A 19,673-nucleotide genomic window follows, 5' to 3' on the forward strand; every position below is an offset into this window, starting at 1 on the left:
ATTTTTCAAATTTGGATATACAAATAAATGCAATTGATAGTGGAATTGCAGGAAGGTAAACTAGGATATTACAGTAGGAAAGAAGTGATTTCTGGGATTCCCAACGATGGTAGCAGTATGTTATTACGTTGTATTATGCGCAATTTACTGTATTTTTCCCCTCGATTTATTACTAACTATGTATCGTTTTACGCTTCCCTGAATTTAGAATGTTAAGAGAACAATAAGAATTAGAACTACACAACATATATTGCCAGATGTTCCACCAGTAGAGAACTTTCCAATGCGTGAATGGAGCATTGAACTCACGATGCTAGATAAAGACGGCAATGAAATCCCAATTACTATTTTAGATAAAGTCGTATACCATCTACATCCAACTTTTGCAAATCCAAATAGAACCTTCACTGACGCACCATACAAGATTGTCGAACAAGGATGGGGTGGTTTCCCATTACATATAAGTCTTTTCTTACTGGAGAAAGCTGGCGAAAAGAAAATCACACATGATTTAAACTTCTTACAGGATACTTATGCAAGTGATCATATCATTCAAGTACCAGTCAATAAGCCTCTACTGGTAGAGGAATTAGCAAAGAGTGGCCCTGTGGAGGAGCCAACCACGAAGAGAAAAGTGGCGGCAGCCACTACAAATGGCGAATCAAAGACTAAAAAGGCAAAGACTACCAGTAATACGCCGATGATCAAAGGAGATGTTGATATCGAAAGATTGGCTTTTGGTTTGACCAAATTGAAAGAAGATGATTTAGTCGGTGTCGTTCAAATGATTACCGATAATAGAACACCTGAAATGGATGTAACAAACAACGTGGAGGAAGGCGAATTTGTTATGGACTTGTTTAGTTTACCTGAAAGTTTATTAAAGAGTCTATGGGACTATGTCAAGAAAAACACAGAAAATTAGTTACTCTAGTTAACGTCGGTACGTTTCTAAGTCGGAGTAATTTTTGTACCAGTATATATATATATATATAAATAATTTTAATACTTATAAAAAATGGTAAGCCATACTGATATTTTGTACCACTTCTTCTCTGCCAATTGTATGCACCTATGAGCCATGCAGTTGACATTGAAGTGGGATTTACACGGTTTCTAATTGAAAAGCCATGTAAAATATTGCATCATCTAGCACAATTTTCGGATCTATAAAACTAATTAATTTGATTTTTGAAAAAAATTGTCAATAAACTGAAGCTGATCATCAATACATCTTAACAGTTTGAATCTCATTAATCATTCGCCACATTATGAGTAGCACGACGGTAAGTAAAACGTCGATTATCTCACTTTATTTTTTTTCTGAAAGCTGATTTTGTCTTACTAACAAGAACAATGAATAGCAGCAACACTCTTCCTTCGAAGTAACGATAAGAGTTAAAACAGAGCAAATCATATTTAAGGAAGCCCCCGATGATCAATCCCTACCTTTGAGGCGATGGAGACTTCAAATTGTCATGCTAGACAAAGATGGAATGGAAGTACCGGCTACTATTCTATCATTTTGTACATTCTATTTGCATCCAACATTTGAAAACCCAGTAAGAAAGATAAGTACTATTCCCTTCACACTAGAAGAAAGTGGATGGGGTGAATTCGACATGAAAATTGTTTGCCATTTTAAAGGAAAAGCTGGTCAATTTTCAATATATCATGATTTGTCATTCGCAGACAATGCGTATGCAGTGGATTATACGATAGATGTACCGTATTATTTACCTGAATTTAGACCCTTTTTGGAGAAAGACTTTGACTTACCAGCAATTGACGCTGACCCGGAACCATACAAGGGAGGAACCAAATGGCTACGTGAAGTTCCCTTTCTAGACGAAGATCAAGTGACAGAATTTGTTCAAAAAATACTAAATAATAGTGCTGTTCAATCAGAGGTTGAGAAACGTGACAAAATGGATACATTTTACATGTATTTGGGGCAATTACCAGATGATCTGATTGATGAACTTGGCTACTTCATACAAAATAGAGGAATGGAAGATTCAAATGATTCAAAAGCGCAACTCAAACAAGAAGATGATAGTGAAATTTTTGGGGACATATGAAAGCACAAAAAGCATTTATCATCACTAGCATGAGCGTCTGATCTATGCATTATATAAAACGGTACACTCTTCAGGAAAAATTCCAGAGAAAGGAACCTATCCTAAATAGACATTCATTAAAAAGAGCATTACATATTAAAATTTGAAGGATGCGTACATTTTTACATATATGCAGGGGACCAAATTTTCATTGTGGAATCCCACGAACCTGTACAAACAGCTAATCCATCTGGACTTGTCTTGACTCTTGAGACTCTGTTACTATGACCTTCTAATTTACCAACAATTTCCGCTTTCAGAGTATCCCAAACCACACATCCGGAATCTGTATAGCATGCATACATCAATCTACCCGAATTACTGAAGTCTATTGAAACGACACCTTGATTATCTAAATAGCTCGAACTTACTGCTGTCGCCGTAGCTGATTGTGGAGAATGCCTACTATAAACCATTTTGGCCTCAGAATAAGTTGGTTGATCGTACTGTTGGCTATGAAGACTAGTGGATAATGAATAATTTGCAATTGGACAATCAGAACGTAAGTCGTATAAATTAACCATGCCATCGTCGCTACCAGTAGCGATAGAATTCCCATCCTTGAAAAATTGAAGAGTATTAACATCTCTATTACTGACGAAAAAATTTTGAACTGAACCAGGGGTCCTTATATCCCAGATATAAGTATATCCATCAGACCCGCAACTTGCAAAAATATTTTCATCGTTGTTATTATTTTTGTTTGTGGGAAGTGCCAACGCCAAAACGTCACCCAAATGGTCTGTATACTCGGTAACTCGTTTTGCCTTTGGAATATCCCACAATGCACAAGTCATGTCACCACTAGCTGTTAGTACCTGAGTATTGTCAAGGAAATCAATATCTGAAATGTAACATGTATGACCTTTGAATATGGAAGTGATATTTTGTTGTACTCTATTTTCTTTGGAGACTTTGTAAACAGTACAATTATTGTTAAGGCCTGCACTTGCGACCAGATTTCCATTTGGAGACATGGCACAAGAAAGTACCCATTGGGAATCCAGAGGGATGGCATTTTGCTTCATACCAGTTGCACTATCCCATATAAGCATAAAACCGTCTTGACTTGCACTTAAAATGTTTTTAGAATTTCTTGACCATCTAAAATCTGCAATTTTATTGTTATGACCTTTTAACACTATCGTTGGTTTCAAGTTTATTTTACTTTTATTTAAAGGTTCTATTGTGTTCGCCATTTGGAAAAGATTTGCATCTTGAACTCTCAATTTCACTTTGTCAATTTGAATATAAAGATTTTTAGTTTCTTGCCTTGCTATATTAATTTTATTTTGAATTTCTTCCTCTAAATTTCCATTATCTGAGAACATCAGAGTCTGTGGTTGTATATAAGCTGCACTTGAGAATGATAAATCCATTGTGGGTTGAAATGTAGTCATAATCAAATTTGTCTGTACTCTCTTGCGTATTAAAAATTCTTTAAAGACCTCTGTTATAGCTTGCTTGTAAATTTCAAAAATTTGAAGATATATATTGACAATCGACTTAGCCCCAGTAGTGAAAGCAAAGAATATTTTGTAACTGAGGTGCTATTTGTTTACAGATAATATATGTGAAAAATTAGCGATAGGTGAACGTTAGTTAAGCAAGAAAGTATCGCATTGTGAGGGAAAAAAGTCTAAAGCCAAATGGAAAAGGTCAATGAAACATGATTGAAACAAAATTGAAACTAAGTAACTGATATTAATCAGAATTCGATAACCACTAGGAGATCGTAGTCAAAATATGAGTAGATCCACCTCGATGTAGGAGGCAATGCAGCTGGGATGCCCCATTCTCTCGAGATTGGAAGAAATGAAAGAACCTCAAAAAGTCACTTGTTCGAGCTAAATGCCCATAGACAATCCGATGTACCAAAGCGAAGTTCCGATGTGGGATCGTGTTAATTTTTACATCGTGCATGCGGCAGCAAAGAGAGGAAACGAAAAAAAGGCCTCATGCATGCGATGTTCTCTCTTAGATCCTCTCTTAGATCGCCTCAGAGGATGTGTGGTACATATCCAGAGATGACTGTAGAGGAAAAAGTTGCTCCGATTGATTGTTAGCTGTAAGAAATAGGCCGTGTTTAATATTAATACATACTATAAACATACAATAACATATATATATATATATGCTGAAAGAGACTAGACAAAAAGAAATAATCTGAGAAGGAGTCAAAGGATTACAACGCAGCGAAAAAGAAAGAGTGGGAAAAATAGAGTTAGACTTTTAGTGGATCTATTTTTTCTTTGTGACACCGTTGGCCCTCTTCTTAGGTTTAGTCTTGCTTACAGAGGATGACTTCTCGATCTTTACAATTTTGACAACTCCTGAGGGACCTTTTGGTTGTTTCAATTCGCCGGAATCGACACATTTTTTAATAGCGTTGTTGACGAGACTGTCAAAATTAGGTCTTGCTCCAGCTGAGCTATATTTTTCTTTAATAAACTTCTTTAAAGCAATACGGCTGGCACCTTTCCCAGTATTAATTTTTGTAGCCCCTTCCAAGACCATTTCTCTGTACGTCGAAGGATGTTCAGCGACAACGTTACGTGCTTTTTTCAATGCAACTTTCTTTGCAACGACAGGTTTCTTTTTAGTGACTTTAACTGCCTTCTTAGCAGCAACCACTTTGGAAGGCTTCTTATCATCGGTCTTTGACACTTTTGCTAATTTGAGCGGACCAGATGGACCCTTTGGTTGCAAAAAGATTTCACTCTGTACACCTTTCTTAATTGCATTATTAAAGTACATGTCAAAGTTAGCAGCAGCACCGACTGATGGATATTTTTCCTTAATGAATTTCTTGAGGGTTTGACGGCTAGATCCCATACGATCGTGTAAACTAACCAATGCCTCTGTGATTAGAGTCCTGTAGGATTTAGCAGGCTCCTCGACGATCTTCCTGGCTACGATTTTCTTAGCAACTACAGGCGTCTTCTTTGCCTGTGTCTTCTTCAAAGTTGGTCTTCTGATTGGCATTACTTTCTCGAACTTCTAGTACTTTTTTTAATAAAAGAGCAATTGTCTTGATGCTGGATCTCCTTTAACAGCTATTATACCCAATAGTTGGTCTTGCGATTCTGTAACAACTGATCTACTTGCATATTTTCGAAACTAAAAAGTTTGTTTGTTTATCAACAAGGAAAATAAATTCCCTTAAATTTTGCGTTCCTCGCTTCCATCTCGAGTATCATCGATTTTTGAAATGCAAAATTTGAATCAATCAAATTGTGAGAAGAGTGACAGTCAAAACGACGCTGTTTAAGAAGTAAATAATTGAGTAAGAAGATATCTTGTGTTGATGAGATTGGCTGCTTCTCGTTTAGTGTCACGTTCGGTGGCGTTGAGAAGTCCCTTACAACGAGGTGCCCACGTCCAGGGACGAAGATTGTACTACTACTCGGTAGTGTCGCCTTTACAACTCATAAAATTCATGCATTTCAACTCTAATGTACGGTTTAATCCTCAGCTAAAGCTGGTCGCCACGCGGAGGTTTAGTTCGTTTATCCCCAGGGTGGTGGCTAAGATAGCAAAGACCCCCGTGTATCTTGGGGGTGGCATTGCAGCTGCTGGGAGTTACATTGCATACAAAGTGGAACAGACAAGTAATTATACTATGGATAAGATAGACCAGTTGAAGGATTTTTCAAGTGGAATGAAGGATAAGATTGTGAGATTGTTTCAGAACGGCAGTAATGATGGTGGTGGTTCTAATTCAAATGGCTCTATACCCGGTGCCACTCTGGCTGCAACATTGGCAGCTGAAGAAGAAGAGGAAGAGAGACTTGATCAGGAGTTGCAAAAAATGCATGACAATAATGCATGGGATGAGGATTCGAATGATGAAGATGGCGAAATTGATGATAGTATCGACACTACTCAGGATGAAATGCTTAATTTGACCAAGCAAATGATAGAAATTAGAACCATTTTGAATAGAGTCGACCCAGGTTCAACTCATTTGACGCTACCTTCTATTGTGGTCATTGGATCTCAATCTTCTGGTAAATCCTCTGTATTGGAGGCCATAGTGGGAAAAGAATTTTTACCCAAAGGTTCTAACATGGTAACAAAAAGACCCATAGAATTAACTCTCGTGAATACCCCAAACTCTCCAGAAATTACGGCAGATTTTCCCTCACAACGATTGTATAATCTGAAAGATTTCAAAGAAGTGAGGAGAATCCTATTAGAATTGAATATGGCAATCCCATCTTCGGAAGCAGTCTCGGACGACCCAATTCAACTAACTATCAAATCTTCCAGAGTACCCGATTTGTCACTAGTAGATCTACCAGGTTATATACAGATTGAAGCTGCTGATCAACCATTAGAATTAAAATCTAGAATCCGTCAATTGTGTGACAAATATTTGAAGGAACCAAATATTATATTGGCCATTTCAGCTGCAGATGTCGATCTTGCTAACAGTTCTGCATTACGAGCCTCAAAGAAAGCCGATCCAGAAGGGTTAAGAACGATAGGTGTTATCACCAAATTAGATCTAGTAAGTGCAAGTATGGCCAAAGATATATTGAACAACAGAAGATATCCTCTAAAGATGGGATACGTTGGTGTCATAACCAAAGCACCAAACGAATTTAATAAGCACAATTACCTTAGTCTGTTCAATGACCAATCAACTTCCAACAACTCATCACATTCACCATTAAGTGGTTTGTTTGGTAAAAAATTGGACCAAACAAGTAAAGAAAATAAGAGCTCCGAGAATGAATTAGGTTTGCAACAAATAGAATCGAGACAGTTTGAAAAATTATATTTTCAACAAAATAAAAAGATTTTTAGCAACTGTCAGGTATCGACAAAAAAATTGAGGGAAAGATTAATTAAAATCTTGGAAATATCAATGTCCAACGCACTTGAACCTACATCAAATATAATACAACAAGAACTGGATGATACTTCCTATTTATTCAAAGTTGAATTCAATGATAGACAGTTAACTCCGAAATCATATCTTTTGAATAACGTAGATATATTAAAGTTAACCATAAAAGAGTTCCAGGAGAAATTCAGTAGAACTGAATTGAAATCGATATTGAAGGCAGATCTCGATCAAAAAGTGCTTGATTTTCTAGCTGCAAGATACTGGAAAGACGAAAATCTTGCCACTTCGCTTTCGTCTACAATGAAGAGTGATAGCGAAATGTTATATTGGCATAGAAAACTGGGACTTGCCTCTTCAAGTTTGACTAAAATTGGTATTGGTAGGCTTTCAACAATGTTAGTTACAAACTCGATCTTAAAGGAACTGGATAACATTTTAAATAACACTCAATTAAAATCGCATGAACTAATTAAAGATTTGGTGACCAACACTGCAGTGAATGTACTAAATACAAAGTATTATTCTACTGCTGACCAAGTGGAGAACTGTATTAAGCCTTACAAATATGAAATTGACTTAGAAGATCGTGATTGGGAACTGGCCAGAAATCATTCGATTAGTTTACTGAAGGAAGAGTACCATCAATGTAAAGAGCGTTTTGACACTATAAAAAATGCAGTGGGAAATAAAAAGCTACAGAGAGTAATGTCATATTTGGATCATGATGATGGCTTACAAAAACAAGAAACCCTTGGAATGTCTAAGATTTTGTTAGAGAGAGGTTCTGAGGCAGTATTCCTAGACAAAAGATTGAAGGTACTGAACTTCAGAATGAGGATGCTGAGAAATAGATGCTACTCGAAATCTGAGAAAGATCGCTGTCCAGAAGTATTTTTAAATGCAGTAAGTGAGAAATTGATATCAACCGCTGTACTATTTTTAAATGTTGAATTACTAAGTGACTTCTTCTACAATTTCCCAATAGAATTGGATAGAAGGTTGAGTACTCTGAGCGAAGAGCAAATCGAAATGTTTGCTAAAGAAGATCCAAAAATTGCAAGACACATTGATTTACAAAAGAGAAAGGAGCTGTTAGAGTTAGCACTTGAGAAAATCGATTCAATTTTGGTCTTCAAAAAGAGCTACAAAAATGTAAATACTAATATATAGAACCTCCATCTCTGTGTACATATTCAAAATTCAATGCCTTTATAAATGCTTTTCTAAATTAATTTCCGCGGGAGAGTTTCGAACGGGAGCTACACCCAGACAGCCAGAACGGCTTTCACAAAAAAAAATTGAAAAATTTGTACATCGAAAATAAAATGGGAAAAACGATGTCATCTTAATAAGCACGAGTTAGGTTATCTGATCAAGTTGGAATCTTTGTTCATTTAGACAAGATTTTTCGATAGAGAGTATAATTTTGGAACAATGGTAGGGACTGCTACTAAGAGAAGAAAGACACATTCTCATGGAGAGCATGAAGTAGACAAAACTTTCGATGATCTATTGAAACCAGTGTACAAAGGTAAAAAATTAACCGATGAGATCAATACTGCTGAAGATAAATGGCATCTTTTACCAGCTTTTCTAAAAGTTAAAGGTTTAGTCAAACAACATTTAGATTCTTTCAATTACTTTGTCGATATTGATTTGAAAAAAATTATCAAGGCAAATCAAACTATCTTATCAGATGTTGATCCCGAGTTTTATTTGAAATATGTCGATATTAGAATCGGTAAGAAGTCGACTAGCTCTACTAAGGATTACTTAACCCCTCCTCACGAATGTAGATTAAGGGATATGACCTATTCCGCCCCAATATATGTGGACATCGAATATACTAGAGGTAGAAACATCATTATGCATAAAGATGTCGAGATCGGACGAATGCCTATTATGTTGAGATCTAATAAATGTACATTATACGGGTGCGATGAAGCTGAAATGGCTAAATTAAACGAATGTCCATTAGATCCGGGTGGTTATTTCATCGTTAATGGTACAGAAAAGGTTATTCTTGTACAAGAGCAATTATCTAAGAATCGTATTATCGTGGAAGCTGATGAAAAGAAAGGTATTGTGCAGGCATCTGTTACGTCTTCTACTCACGAAAGAAAATCTAAGACTTATGTTGTTACTAAAAATGATAAGATTTATTTAAAGCACAATTCTATTTCTGAAGAAATTCCAATTGTTATAGTGTTGAAAGCCTGTGGTGTTGTCTCGGAACTTGAAATAATGCAATTAGTGTGTGGTAATGATAGTAGCTATCAAGATATTTTTGCAGTTAACATCGAAGAAGCCTCTAAATTCAACATATATACTCAACAACAAGCTTTAGAATATATCGGTGCCAAAGTTAAGACCATGAGGAGACAAAAATTGACCGTTTTACAAGAGGGTATTGAAGCTATCGCTACTACTGTCATTGCTCATTTGACTGTCGAGGCTTTAAACTTTAGAGAAAAGGCTCTTTATATGGCAATGATGACCCGCAGAGTTGTTATGGCAATGCACAATCCAAAAATGGTGGATGATAGAGATTATGTCGGTAACAAGCGTTTGGAATTGGCTGGTCAATTAATTTCACTTTTATTCGAAGATTTATTCAAAAAATTCAATAGTGATTTCAAAGCAAGTATTGACAAAGTTCTGAAAAAACCAAATAGGGCAATGGAATATGACGCACTATTATCCATCAATGTTCACTCCAATAATATCACAAGTGGGTTAAATAGAGCCATTTCAACAGGTAATTGGTCATTGAAGAGATTTAAGATGGAAAGAGCAGGTGTTACACACGTTCTATCCAGATTATCGTATATTTCAGCTTTAGGTATGATGACAAGAATTTCATCTCAGTTCGAAAAATCAAGAAAGGTTTCCGGTCCAAGAGCATTACAACCTTCACAATTTGGTATGCTATGTACTGCAGATACTCCCGAAGGTGAAGCATGTGGTTTAGTCAAGAATTTAGCACTAATGACACATATTACTACGGACGATGAAGAAGAGCCGATCAAGAAACTTTGTTATGTCCTTGGTGTAGAAGACATCAACCTAATTGATAGTGCTTCGTTGCACTTAAACTATTCAGTATTTTTAAATGGTACTCTAATAGGTTCAGCAAGATTTCCAAGAAAATTTGTCTCACATTTCAGAGCCCTGAGAAGAAGTTGTAAGGTTTCTGCTTTTATTTCTATTCATACCAATTCAGAGCAAAAGGCAGTTCATATTGCTACAGATGGTGGTAGAATTTGTAGACCTCTTATTATTGTTACCAATGGGGAATCTCATGTCAAAGCACATCATTTAAAGAGACTTTTAGAAGGCGAATTAGTTTTCGACGACTTCTTAAAGCTTGGATTAGTTGAATATTTAGATGTCAATGAAGAAAATGACTCTTTTATTGCTCTATATGAAAAAGATATAGATCAGGCGGTCACTCATTTGGAAATTGAGCCTTTCACAGTCTTGGGTGCTGTTGCTGGCTTAATTCCATACCCGCATCATAACCAATCGCCTCGTAATACCTACCAATGTGCGATGGGTAAACAAGCCATTGGTGCAATTGCTTACAACCAATTCAAGAGAATAGATACCTTGTTATATCTAATGATTTATCCCCAACAGCCAATGGTGAAAACAAAAACAATTGAATTAATTGATTATGATAAACTACCAGCTGGTCAAAATGCAACCGTTGCCGTTATGTCTTATTCTGGTTACGATATTGAAGATGCTTTAGTCTTGAATAAAGCGTCACTTGATAGAGGTTTTGGACGTTGTGAAACTCGTAGAAAGACTACAACAGTTTTAAAAAGATATCCAAATCATACCCAAGATATTATCGGTGGTATGCGTGTCGATGAAAAAGGCGAGCCAATATGGCAGCATAAAGCATTAGGCCCAGATGGTTTGGGTGAAGTAGGTATGAAACTAGACAGTGGTCAAATATATATCAATAAATCGGTGCCAACTAATTCCACCGATGCCTTTAATGGTGCGGCACAGGCCAGCTATAGGGAAACTCCTGTTATTTACAGAGCGCCTGAGCCTTCGCATATCGATCAAGTTATGATGTCTGTCTCAGATAATGATCAAGCTTTGATCAAGGTCCTTTTGAGACAGCACAGAAGACCTGAATTAGGTGATAAGTTCTCGTCACGTCACGGTCAAAAGGGTGTTTGTGGTATCATTGTAAAGCAAGAAGATATGCCATTTAATGATCAAGGTGTTGTTCCAGATATTATTATGAATCCTCATGGTTTCCCATCTCGTATGACAGTTGGTAAAATGATTGAGTTAGTATCTGGTAAAGCCGGTGTCTTGAATGGTTCTCTAGAATATGGTACCTGTTTTGGTGGTTCTAAATTAGAGGATATGTCAAAAATTCTGGTTGAAAAAGGTTTCAACTATTCTGGTAAGGATATGTTATACTCTGGTATTACAGGTGAGTGTCTACAAGCTTACATCTTCTTTGGCCCAATTTATTATCAAAAACTGAAGCATATGGTCTTAGATAAGATGCATGCCAGAGCTAGGGGTCCAAGGGCTGTTTTAACTCGTCAACCAACGGAAGGTAGATCGAGAGATGGTGGTTTAAGATTGGGTGAAATGGAAAGAGATTGTGTTATCGCTTATGGTGCTTCTCAATTACTTCTAGAAAGACTAATGATCAGTTCTGATGCTTTTGAAGTGGATGTCTGTGCGAAATGTGGTTTAATGGGTTATAGTGGCTGGTGTACCACATGTAAGAGTGCCGAAAATGTCATCAAGATGACAATCCCTTATGCTGCTAAATTGCTATTCCAAGAGTTATTGTCTATGAACATTGCACCAAGACTAAGATTGGAAGATATTTTTCAAGAATGAGTGCTTTGAGAACTGTAAGCAACTACAAGTGGCATCTAAAATCATAAAATGGAATCTTTACGTAGCTATTGAACTCTTTGAACTCCGATTTAAAAAATTCTGTATATTAAATAAATAAATAAAATAATGAAAGCATATTTACCGTAAGAGCGGCTCCTGGTGGGCTCAAGACATGAATTTTGTGATGAGTATCAAACTACTTCAAAAATATTAATAATTTACAAATTGTATCTTCTCTGATATATAAGTGACTAAAATTATATAAAACTGTCTCAATCCGACATTTCAAGGTCTTCTTCCCCCATATTTCTCAATTTTTCTTTTTCTTTATCTTCTTCCTCCAAACTTTCTCTCACCAATCTAGCTTTTTCTTCTCTTACTTCACGTTGAGCAGCAACATAGATACCTAAAGGTGTGCTTTCCCAGTTAACGTCATTTAAAAATTTATTTACTTCGGATTTATCGTTTGGACTGAAATCAACATCAATTCTTTTGTTTTGAATATATTGGCTGTTTTGCGTTAGCTTCTCTACGACAATAGATAACTGTTTGTTAAAACGAACGTTTTGTGAGTTTTTGATATAACGACGTAAAGCAATTATTACAGGAGTTGTTAATTCAGGGAATGCAACACTTTTACAATACAAGGCAAAGTATTCCCCTAATAAATCGAGGAATTGTTCAGCTACTCCTTCTTGGTAAACTTTTGTACCTAAGTAATTTTGTGAGCACTTAATATTATGGTCAAAGTCAAAAGCTTCTAAATTCTCCTTTTTTTTTGGAACCTTAGTGAAGGCTGTGGAGGATAGGATTTCAGATAAGATAGGGTAGATAGGAATGAAAACACCGGTGTTTTGAGATAGCCTAATCAATGATCTGACTAAGTAGAATCTTAATGGGAAAAATTGTGGAGTTGGAATCAATCTTGCTGCACCAATAGTGACCTGAACTAATGGGTAGATCAGTTCTCTTAATGGAGATTCATGACCTTGTTCCTTCTCTGGGTTACAGGAGAAAGATAAAACACGAGACCAGAAATCCAAGGAATGGCAGAATTGCCAGTTATAAATGATCTTGTAAGCCTCTTGTGGGTTAGTTTTACCATTATTTTTGGTGGTAGCGTTCATGGTATTTCTTAAATGTATAGCTAATTGTCTAATGTATTCGAAGCCAACTTGGTAGCCTAAGTTCTCATCGATACCGAACAATTCAGCTGCGGAATTCTTCTGGAAGTTGATTAAAGGCATAGAACGAATATTTGTTTTACGACAACTTTTAATGAATGTGGAGTAAGTAGTCTTTAAAACCACTTCCAATAATGACTTTTTAAATTCTTTACAGGCATTGTGTAAGAATGCAAAGGTTGCAATTTGAGTTTCCACTTCTCTAGTGGTAGCCCAAACATTAACAATAGCTTTGACAATTTCCTTTAAAATTCTTCTGTAAGAAATAATGTAAGGTAATAACTGATCGACAGAATGTAAAACCAGAGCACCCGTTTCGGTATTTGTGATATCATTTAATAATACTAATAGGGATGCAGCATGTGATTTGATAATGGCGGAAAGTTTAGAAACGTTATTATTAGAAGGCAATGTTCTGGAACCTTTAGTGTTTTTGTATGGGGCAATTTTTTGCACAGCTTGGGGTAAGTCCTTTAGACTAACTAGCATTAGGTCATGGAAAGCCCTTTCATCTGTGACTGTGTATTTGTATTCTTCGATGTTGCCTTCTCTATTTAAATTGACAGCGACTTTGAAGGCACTTACAATATTTCTTATCAACTTCAAGTTTGGAGATGCATGAAGTTCCTTTTTCCAGCCCTTAACCAATTTTAAAGTAATTTCGATCTTGTCATCTTCAGCAGCTTCCATCTTGTCTTCGTTATCATCTTCAGGTTCATCATCATCATTAACACCATCTAAAGGATTACTTGGTGCGAAATCCAATAAATCTTTGTCATTTTCCTTCAAATATTTGTAAAACTCAGGGTCATTTTCGGATAATGCAGCCATACTGGTAGCCATGTCTTCCTCTTCAGAAGAGGAATCTACATCACTTTCACTGTCAGCATCTTTCTTGGATTTTTTGGATTTTTTACTCTTTGGAACGTCAATACCTTTACCAAAAAACTCTTCCACAGATAAATCCTTGAACACTTCCTCCTTTGAGGCCTTCTTTAACTTCTGTTCCTCCTTAGTTAACGCAAGCTTTCTCTTTTCTTCTTCACTCTTGTTACCACGACGGCCTTTAATTTTGTCGTTGTGAACCTTTTCCTTCTTTCTTTGGTCCAGAGTATGCTTCAAATGCTTGGATTGAAACTTCTTAGTAGCTTTAGAAACCTTACCCATCTTGACTGTCGAGGGTTCTTACACTAAACTGATAAAATGAGATGAGATTTAACTATGGTCTTCGAGTGATGATACTCATAAAATAAAGCTCATCGCATTTTGAAAAATTTCAGAGAAAAATTTTCAATGTCGTTTCACGCGATCTAACAGAACCAGGATTCATACGGCTAAACCATATTATTGACAAATCGACTAGGATAAGCATTAAGCTCGGGACAGTCCCTGGCTTTCGATGGGCAGAGACGGTGATTGATGTGGATGGTTAGGCCGAGCTGCTTACTGGTGGCAAGACGAATCGCTGGCTATTCAAGATGTCTGAGTTGTAATGCATGCGGAGTTGATTTGCAGAAGCAAGACCCTACTGGTAAAGGTTACTACATTCAGCCGAGCAAACACGAAACAAACTTTCAGAAGGAAATTGAGGCTGTCAAATATATGCTATTTAGCCAAGATATTCAGGTTTTGAAAGATGCGGGAAAGACCCAGTCGCAAAAGGAAGAACATTCACTGATCTGTAAGAGGTGTAACGATGCGTTGCATCATAATAAGTACGATTTGCGAGACTTTCCTCGAACTTCTATTCCACAGTTATATGAAAGCATCCCATTAGGTGGTAAGCTTCTGCATGTCGTTCCGTTTTCTGAATTTCCATTGGGGTTATCAAAGAAAGTTCTCACTGATAGAAAGCACGATGCATCGTTGCTACTAACGAAAAGTGATCAAGTGCTGTCCAGTAAGGGGACGCTGTCGAAATATGTTCCTCAATTTTTGCAAGATTTTATGAAGTATCAAATGGGATTAACGACAAATAAAACAATTGCTATGTCATCTCTAAGAAATTGGAATATTGAACTTCTAAATGCATCTTTACGGAAAATGACATTTTTATTTGGTTGTGCAAATGCTGGCAAATCGACATTAATCAACACTTTGAGCAAAAAATATACGGGCCATAAAGTCAACTTCCACAAACAAGGAAACTTGCTGGCGATTGATGAGGATGTTAAAAATTCAACTAAATCTCAAATGGCAGGCGTATCCCACATCCCCAATATGACGAGAGCTCTACAGGGATATCAAATACAAGATAAAGTCATATTTGATTTACCAGGTTACACCGAAGACATGGATGCCGCATATTTAGAACAAATAGTACGTAAGGATTGGATAAAAAGAGTGAGAGATACCGCTTTGTTCAAACATGAGAGACTCAAGAAGAAAAATTACGTCACATTGAAAGGTACTGAGCAAGGTTCATGTTATACGTTAGGTGGATTATTTTTCATTGTTCCTCCAAAGGGAACTATAAATCAAATTGTGAACTATATTCCTGGTGAATATTCCATTTATAGGAACATAGATAAAGCGTTAGAAGTGTTCAAAAATTGTAATGCTAATTCAAACCATGCATTGGATAAGTACTGCGGTATATTATCTTCCACCTGCACTAAAGAAGCATACATTCGTCACATAATACCTCCTTTTAGAGGAAGTATAGAAATTGTCTTCAAAGATATCGGTTATGTGCTCCTTAGAACCACCGGCAAATTCGACTTCATGGGATTTCACGAAGTATGGGCACCCAGAGGAATCAAAGTAATAATCAGAGAGCCATTGGAAAAGACCATTCGAGCATCAAGTGAACTATATATTCAATCGAAGGGAGTCCAGCCAGCATGTCCTACTGATAGAATGTTTTTCAGTTCAACGTACGAAATACCATTCGGCGAAACTGATATTCTATCTAAGATGAAAGAAATGTATTTGGAAAGGACAAGGGGCAAGAAAAATTGTGTTGAGATTGGAAATGAAGATCCATTTATTATAATTGAAAGGTACAAGGCTAATACTTTGACAAACCCGTTTTGGTACTATAATTTTTGACTAGAGAAAGAAGTTAATATATTCTACATGTAAATAAACGAATAGAGCGTTTCTAAAAAGAATGAGATGCAAAAAAAAGCATAATTTGAAAATATAGCAATATACAATATAAAATTAGACTGTTTATAATTATTCTATCTACAAAGGGGAAACAGCATTAAAAAAAATGGTGTTGGGAACAAGTACTATTATACAATGTGAATTGGAACTGAAAAAGAGAACAATTTTGGAAGAAATATTAAAAAAAATGAATATTAAATGGTCCTTCAATGGAAAGAAAAAAAAAAGATTTCCATTTAATTGATGCTTTCAAAGTTGTTTCCTTTTTTCTGTCTTGCTCTATAAGATTACCTTAATATAATAAAAAAGTAGCAAATGATAAAAAAATTAATCCTGTAATCGAAAGAAAATGAGAGAATAACGACAAATAAACAGCGTTAAAAAAGATGAGTTGATGGCATTAGTGATAGAAAGGAGAAAAAAAAGCACTCAAGATTTTTGTAATATTAATCTTGAATGTTAAATTACCACCATGAACTAGAAGAACTGTTACCCCAGCCGTTGTTTGTTGATCTACTAGATCCTGCGGAAGCGGAAGAACCCCAGTTAGAAGATGATTTGGCACTGTTAGATCTTGAGAAACCTCTGGAGTTGTCTCTACTTCTTGAGAAACCACCACCTTGCTTACGGTAATCTCTGTTACTGTTGTTACGGCTACCAAAACCGCTTCTACCACCTCTACCTCTGCCACTGTCTCTTACAGCGTCATGTAAGAATTGTGGGACCTCTTGGTTAGCTTCTTCCAAAATTTCGACTAAACCTCTGACGACGTTAGAGTTATCTCCGTTAAAGAAAGCAGTAGCGACACCAGTGTTACCAGCACGACCAGTTCTACCAATTCTGTGGACATAGTCATCGATATCACTTGGTAAGTCGAAGTTGATGACGTGAGTGACGTTAGGGATATCTAAACCTCTAGCAGCGACGGCGGTGGCGACCAACAAGTTGGCAGCACCAGATCTGAAAGCAGCTAATGCTCTTTCACGTTCACTTTGTGTACGGTCACCGTGAATAGCGGTAGCTCTAAAATTTTGCATGATTAAGAAATCAGTCAATTGATCAGCTAATCTCTTGGTCTCGACGAATATTAAAGTTAAACCTTCGTCAGAAGCGGCTAATAAATCTAATAAAGCGGATTTCTTGTCTTCATCTTCGACATAGAGGACTCTTTGGGTAATATTTTCTGATGTGGAACCGACTCTACCGACAGATAAGAAGATGTAGTCTGATAAGAAATCACGAGCTAAATGTTGAATATCTGCTGGGAAAGTGGCGGAGAACATAAGAGTTTGTCTTTCCCCTACTGGGGTCATGTCACAACCTTCAACAATATGTCTAATTTGTGGTTCGAAACCCATATCTAACATTCTATCGGCTTCATCCAAGACTAAGTACTTGACGTTAGCTAGAGAAATTTTACCACGTTCTAATAAGTCACTTAAACGACCTGGGGTGGCGACTAAAAGATCACAACCGCGATCCATTTCACGCATTTGATTAGCAATTGGAGCACCACCGTAAACGACACAAGGCTTAACCCAGGATCTATAAGTGAATTTCTTTGCTTCATCAAAGATTTGAGAGACTAATTCTCTTGTTGGCGCCATGATAACAGCTGTTGGGTATGCTTTTCTTTGGTAGTGACTACCAGAATTTTCAGGAAGTGGTGTTGGACCATTCTTGAAAGATTCAGAAAGAACAGGGAACAAGAAACCACCAGTCTTACCAGAACCAGTTTGGGCACAAGCCATTAAATCTCTACCGTTGGCAACGATTGGAACGGAGTATTTTTGTACTGGAGTTGGTTTAGTGAAACGAGCTAATTTAATGTTTTCTAGTAATAAACCTTCTAAAGTTGGAGCAGTGAATTCTGTGATAGCTTCTGGGACGTCAGTACCAGATGCATCGATTGGAATATCATCATAATTATCGAAATTGATACCAGAGGATTGGAAACTTGGATCTTCAGGTGTACCGAATAATTGTAACTCGACTCTTTCGTTTCTAGCACCTGGGACATGTTTACCATCGACCCATCTACCATCAAAATTACTTCTTTGTTGACGGTAACCTCCATTGTTATTATTGTAGTTATTATATTTTCCTCTGTTGTTGAAACCACCTCTGCTTCTGTTGAAGCCAAAAAAGCCACCTTCATTGCTGCCGGTGTTATTATTATTGTTGTTGTTTCTTCTCGGTCTTGAACCATTTCTTAAATGAGGTGGGACGTAACCACCATTTTCATCAATATTCAAGTTGTTGAATTGTTGGGTAACTTCAGCCATAATTTACTTGGATGTATAAGTAACTTATTCTAAATAGTAGCGATGGAAAGAACTACATGCTATATCCATTCCAGATTATCTACTTTCTTATATAAGAGGTATCATCTTCATTCGCCCAAAAAGGAAAGCGCAATAAGAAGAAAAAATTGCTTTTCTGCGGCGATTCTCTGCAAATTCTCTGTTTTGTGAAATTTCTTTTTTCACTGCTCGAGAAATTTTTGAAAAATTTTTCTTTTTTTTTTTTTGCTTTTTTGGCGGAAAATTTTTATGGAAAAATTCATCTTCCGAACGGGTAACCTTCTTTTTTCTTTCTTTTTTAATTTTTATTTTTCCAGAAGCCGGGTATGTTTGATGTGTTCTCAGTATGGTGTTGGGGTGTCAGGCCTTGCTGGTCGGCTCTTCTTTAGGGTTGGCTATTTTCCGACCTTCCAGTTTGAGCGTCCTGCATAATAATGCATAGTTAGGGTACAGGAAGAAAAAAAACCCGGGCCTTATGTAATTGTTCCGTAAAAATAATTGTGTCTATACGTATAATAAATATAAATGTGTCTAATAAAGGACACCTTTCGTAGAGGGCATTTCGTTTTGAGCATCATATGAAAGTGCCGTTTTCAACGCTAATGCTAGAGCTTTAAATGCGCTCTCGCTGATGTGATGGTCGTTATCACCTCTTATTGAGTCCACGTGCAAAGTGAAGTTACCAGCTTGTGCAAAACTATTGAGAAAATGTGGGATCATCTCAGTAGTTAAATTACCGATTCTGTCAGTCTTGAAAGGTAGATTCACTACAGAGCAAGGACGGTTCGATAAATCTACAACAACACGAGATAATGCTTCGTCCAATGGTGCATAACTGTATCCGAATCTCTTTACATTCTTTTGATTCGTCATATGTGCCTGTTTGAATGCCTCTCCGAGTGCTATGCCCACATCTTCTACCGTGTGATGATCATCAATGTATAAATCACCTTGACATTCTAAGAAAATAGACCAATTTGCGTGTTTTGTGAGGGCATGGATCATGTGATCGAGAAACCCAACACCTGTGTTGATATATATCGACTGTGAATTTGTCGTTTGTTTTGTCGCATGTTTTGAAGCGTTTTCGTCAATAATAGATGGTAAAGGGTCTAATTTACCACCATCCAACGACAAAGAAATTTGAATCTTGGTTTCGTTTGTATTTCTGACAATCTTAGATTGACGCATACTACTTATCTTTACTTTTAGTGGTACC

The 19,673-nt window shown here is 36.7% G+C and overlaps 10 protein-coding genes across 10 annotated transcripts; 5 read left to right on the forward strand and 5 right to left on the reverse strand.

The window, feature by feature from the left end:
- Nucleotides 1-106: 106 nt before the first annotated feature.
- On the forward strand, nt 107-925 carry KAFR0G01950 (uncharacterized protein; the record flags this gene model as incomplete). The annotated part of the gene is made up of 2 exons (XM_003958315.1): nt 107-115; nt 209-925. 2 exons carry the CDS (start codon nt 107-109, stop codon nt 923-925), a joined length of 726 nt encoding a protein of 241 aa, XP_003958364.1.
- Nucleotides 926-1,478: 553 nt separating this feature from the next.
- SAS5 (Sas5p) lies at nt 1,479-2,081 on the forward strand (the record flags this gene model as incomplete). The annotated part of the gene is made up of 1 exon (XM_003958316.1): nt 1,479-2,081. The coding sequence occupies one exon, from the start codon at nt 1,479-1,481 to the stop codon at nt 2,079-2,081; it is 603 nt and encodes a 200-aa protein (XP_003958365.1).
- Nucleotides 2,082-2,242: 161 nt separating this feature from the next.
- Nucleotides 2,243-3,520, reverse strand: STE4 (G protein subunit beta; the record flags this gene model as incomplete). The annotated part of the gene is made up of 1 exon (XM_003958317.1): nt 2,243-3,520. One exon carries the CDS (start codon nt 3,518-3,520, stop codon nt 2,243-2,245), a length of 1,278 nt encoding a protein of 425 aa, XP_003958366.1.
- An 841-nt stretch (nt 3,521-4,361) lies between these two features.
- HHO1 (histone H1) lies at nt 4,362-5,105 on the reverse strand (the record flags this gene model as incomplete). The annotated part of the gene is made up of 1 exon (XM_003958318.1): nt 4,362-5,105. The coding sequence occupies one exon, from the start codon at nt 5,103-5,105 to the stop codon at nt 4,362-4,364; it is 744 nt and encodes a 247-aa protein (XP_003958367.1).
- A 322-nt stretch (nt 5,106-5,427) lies between these two features.
- Nucleotides 5,428-8,145, forward strand: MGM1 (dynamin-related GTPase MGM1; the record flags this gene model as incomplete). The annotated part of the gene is made up of 1 exon (XM_003958319.1): nt 5,428-8,145. The coding sequence occupies one exon, from the start codon at nt 5,428-5,430 to the stop codon at nt 8,143-8,145; it is 2,718 nt and encodes a 905-aa protein (XP_003958368.1).
- A 264-nt stretch (nt 8,146-8,409) lies between these two features.
- RET1 (DNA-directed RNA polymerase III core subunit RET1) lies at nt 8,410-11,856 on the forward strand (the record flags this gene model as incomplete). Its single annotated transcript, XM_003958320.1, has 1 exon — nt 8,410-11,856. The coding sequence occupies one exon, from the start codon at nt 8,410-8,412 to the stop codon at nt 11,854-11,856; it is 3,447 nt and encodes a 1,148-aa protein (XP_003958369.1).
- A 272-nt stretch (nt 11,857-12,128) lies between these two features.
- NOC2 (mRNA-binding ribosome synthesis protein NOC2) lies at nt 12,129-14,207 on the reverse strand (the record flags this gene model as incomplete). The annotated part of the gene is made up of 1 exon (XM_003958321.1): nt 12,129-14,207. One exon carries the CDS (start codon nt 14,205-14,207, stop codon nt 12,129-12,131), a length of 2,079 nt encoding a protein of 692 aa, XP_003958370.1.
- A 252-nt stretch (nt 14,208-14,459) lies between these two features.
- Nucleotides 14,460-16,091, forward strand: GEP3 (Gep3p; the record flags this gene model as incomplete). Its single annotated transcript, XM_003958322.1, has 1 exon — nt 14,460-16,091. The coding sequence occupies one exon, from the start codon at nt 14,460-14,462 to the stop codon at nt 16,089-16,091; it is 1,632 nt and encodes a 543-aa protein (XP_003958371.1).
- Nucleotides 16,092-16,615: 524 nt separating this feature from the next.
- DED1 (DEAD-box ATP-dependent RNA helicase DED1) lies at nt 16,616-18,436 on the reverse strand (the record flags this gene model as incomplete). Its single annotated transcript, XM_003958323.1, has 1 exon — nt 16,616-18,436. The coding sequence occupies one exon, from the start codon at nt 18,434-18,436 to the stop codon at nt 16,616-16,618; it is 1,821 nt and encodes a 606-aa protein (XP_003958372.1).
- Nucleotides 18,437-18,985: 549 nt separating this feature from the next.
- HIS3 (imidazoleglycerol-phosphate dehydratase HIS3) lies at nt 18,986-19,645 on the reverse strand (the record flags this gene model as incomplete). Its single annotated transcript, XM_003958324.1, has 1 exon — nt 18,986-19,645. One exon carries the CDS (start codon nt 19,643-19,645, stop codon nt 18,986-18,988), a length of 660 nt encoding a protein of 219 aa, XP_003958373.1.
- Nucleotides 19,646-19,673: the final 28 nt, after the last annotated feature.

Source organism: Kazachstania africana, chromosome 7 (genome assembly GCF_000304475.1).
Source record: "Kazachstania africana CBS 2517 chromosome 7, complete genome".
NCBI classification, from domain to species: domain Eukaryota; kingdom Fungi; phylum Ascomycota; class Saccharomycetes; order Saccharomycetales; family Saccharomycetaceae; genus Kazachstania; species Kazachstania africana.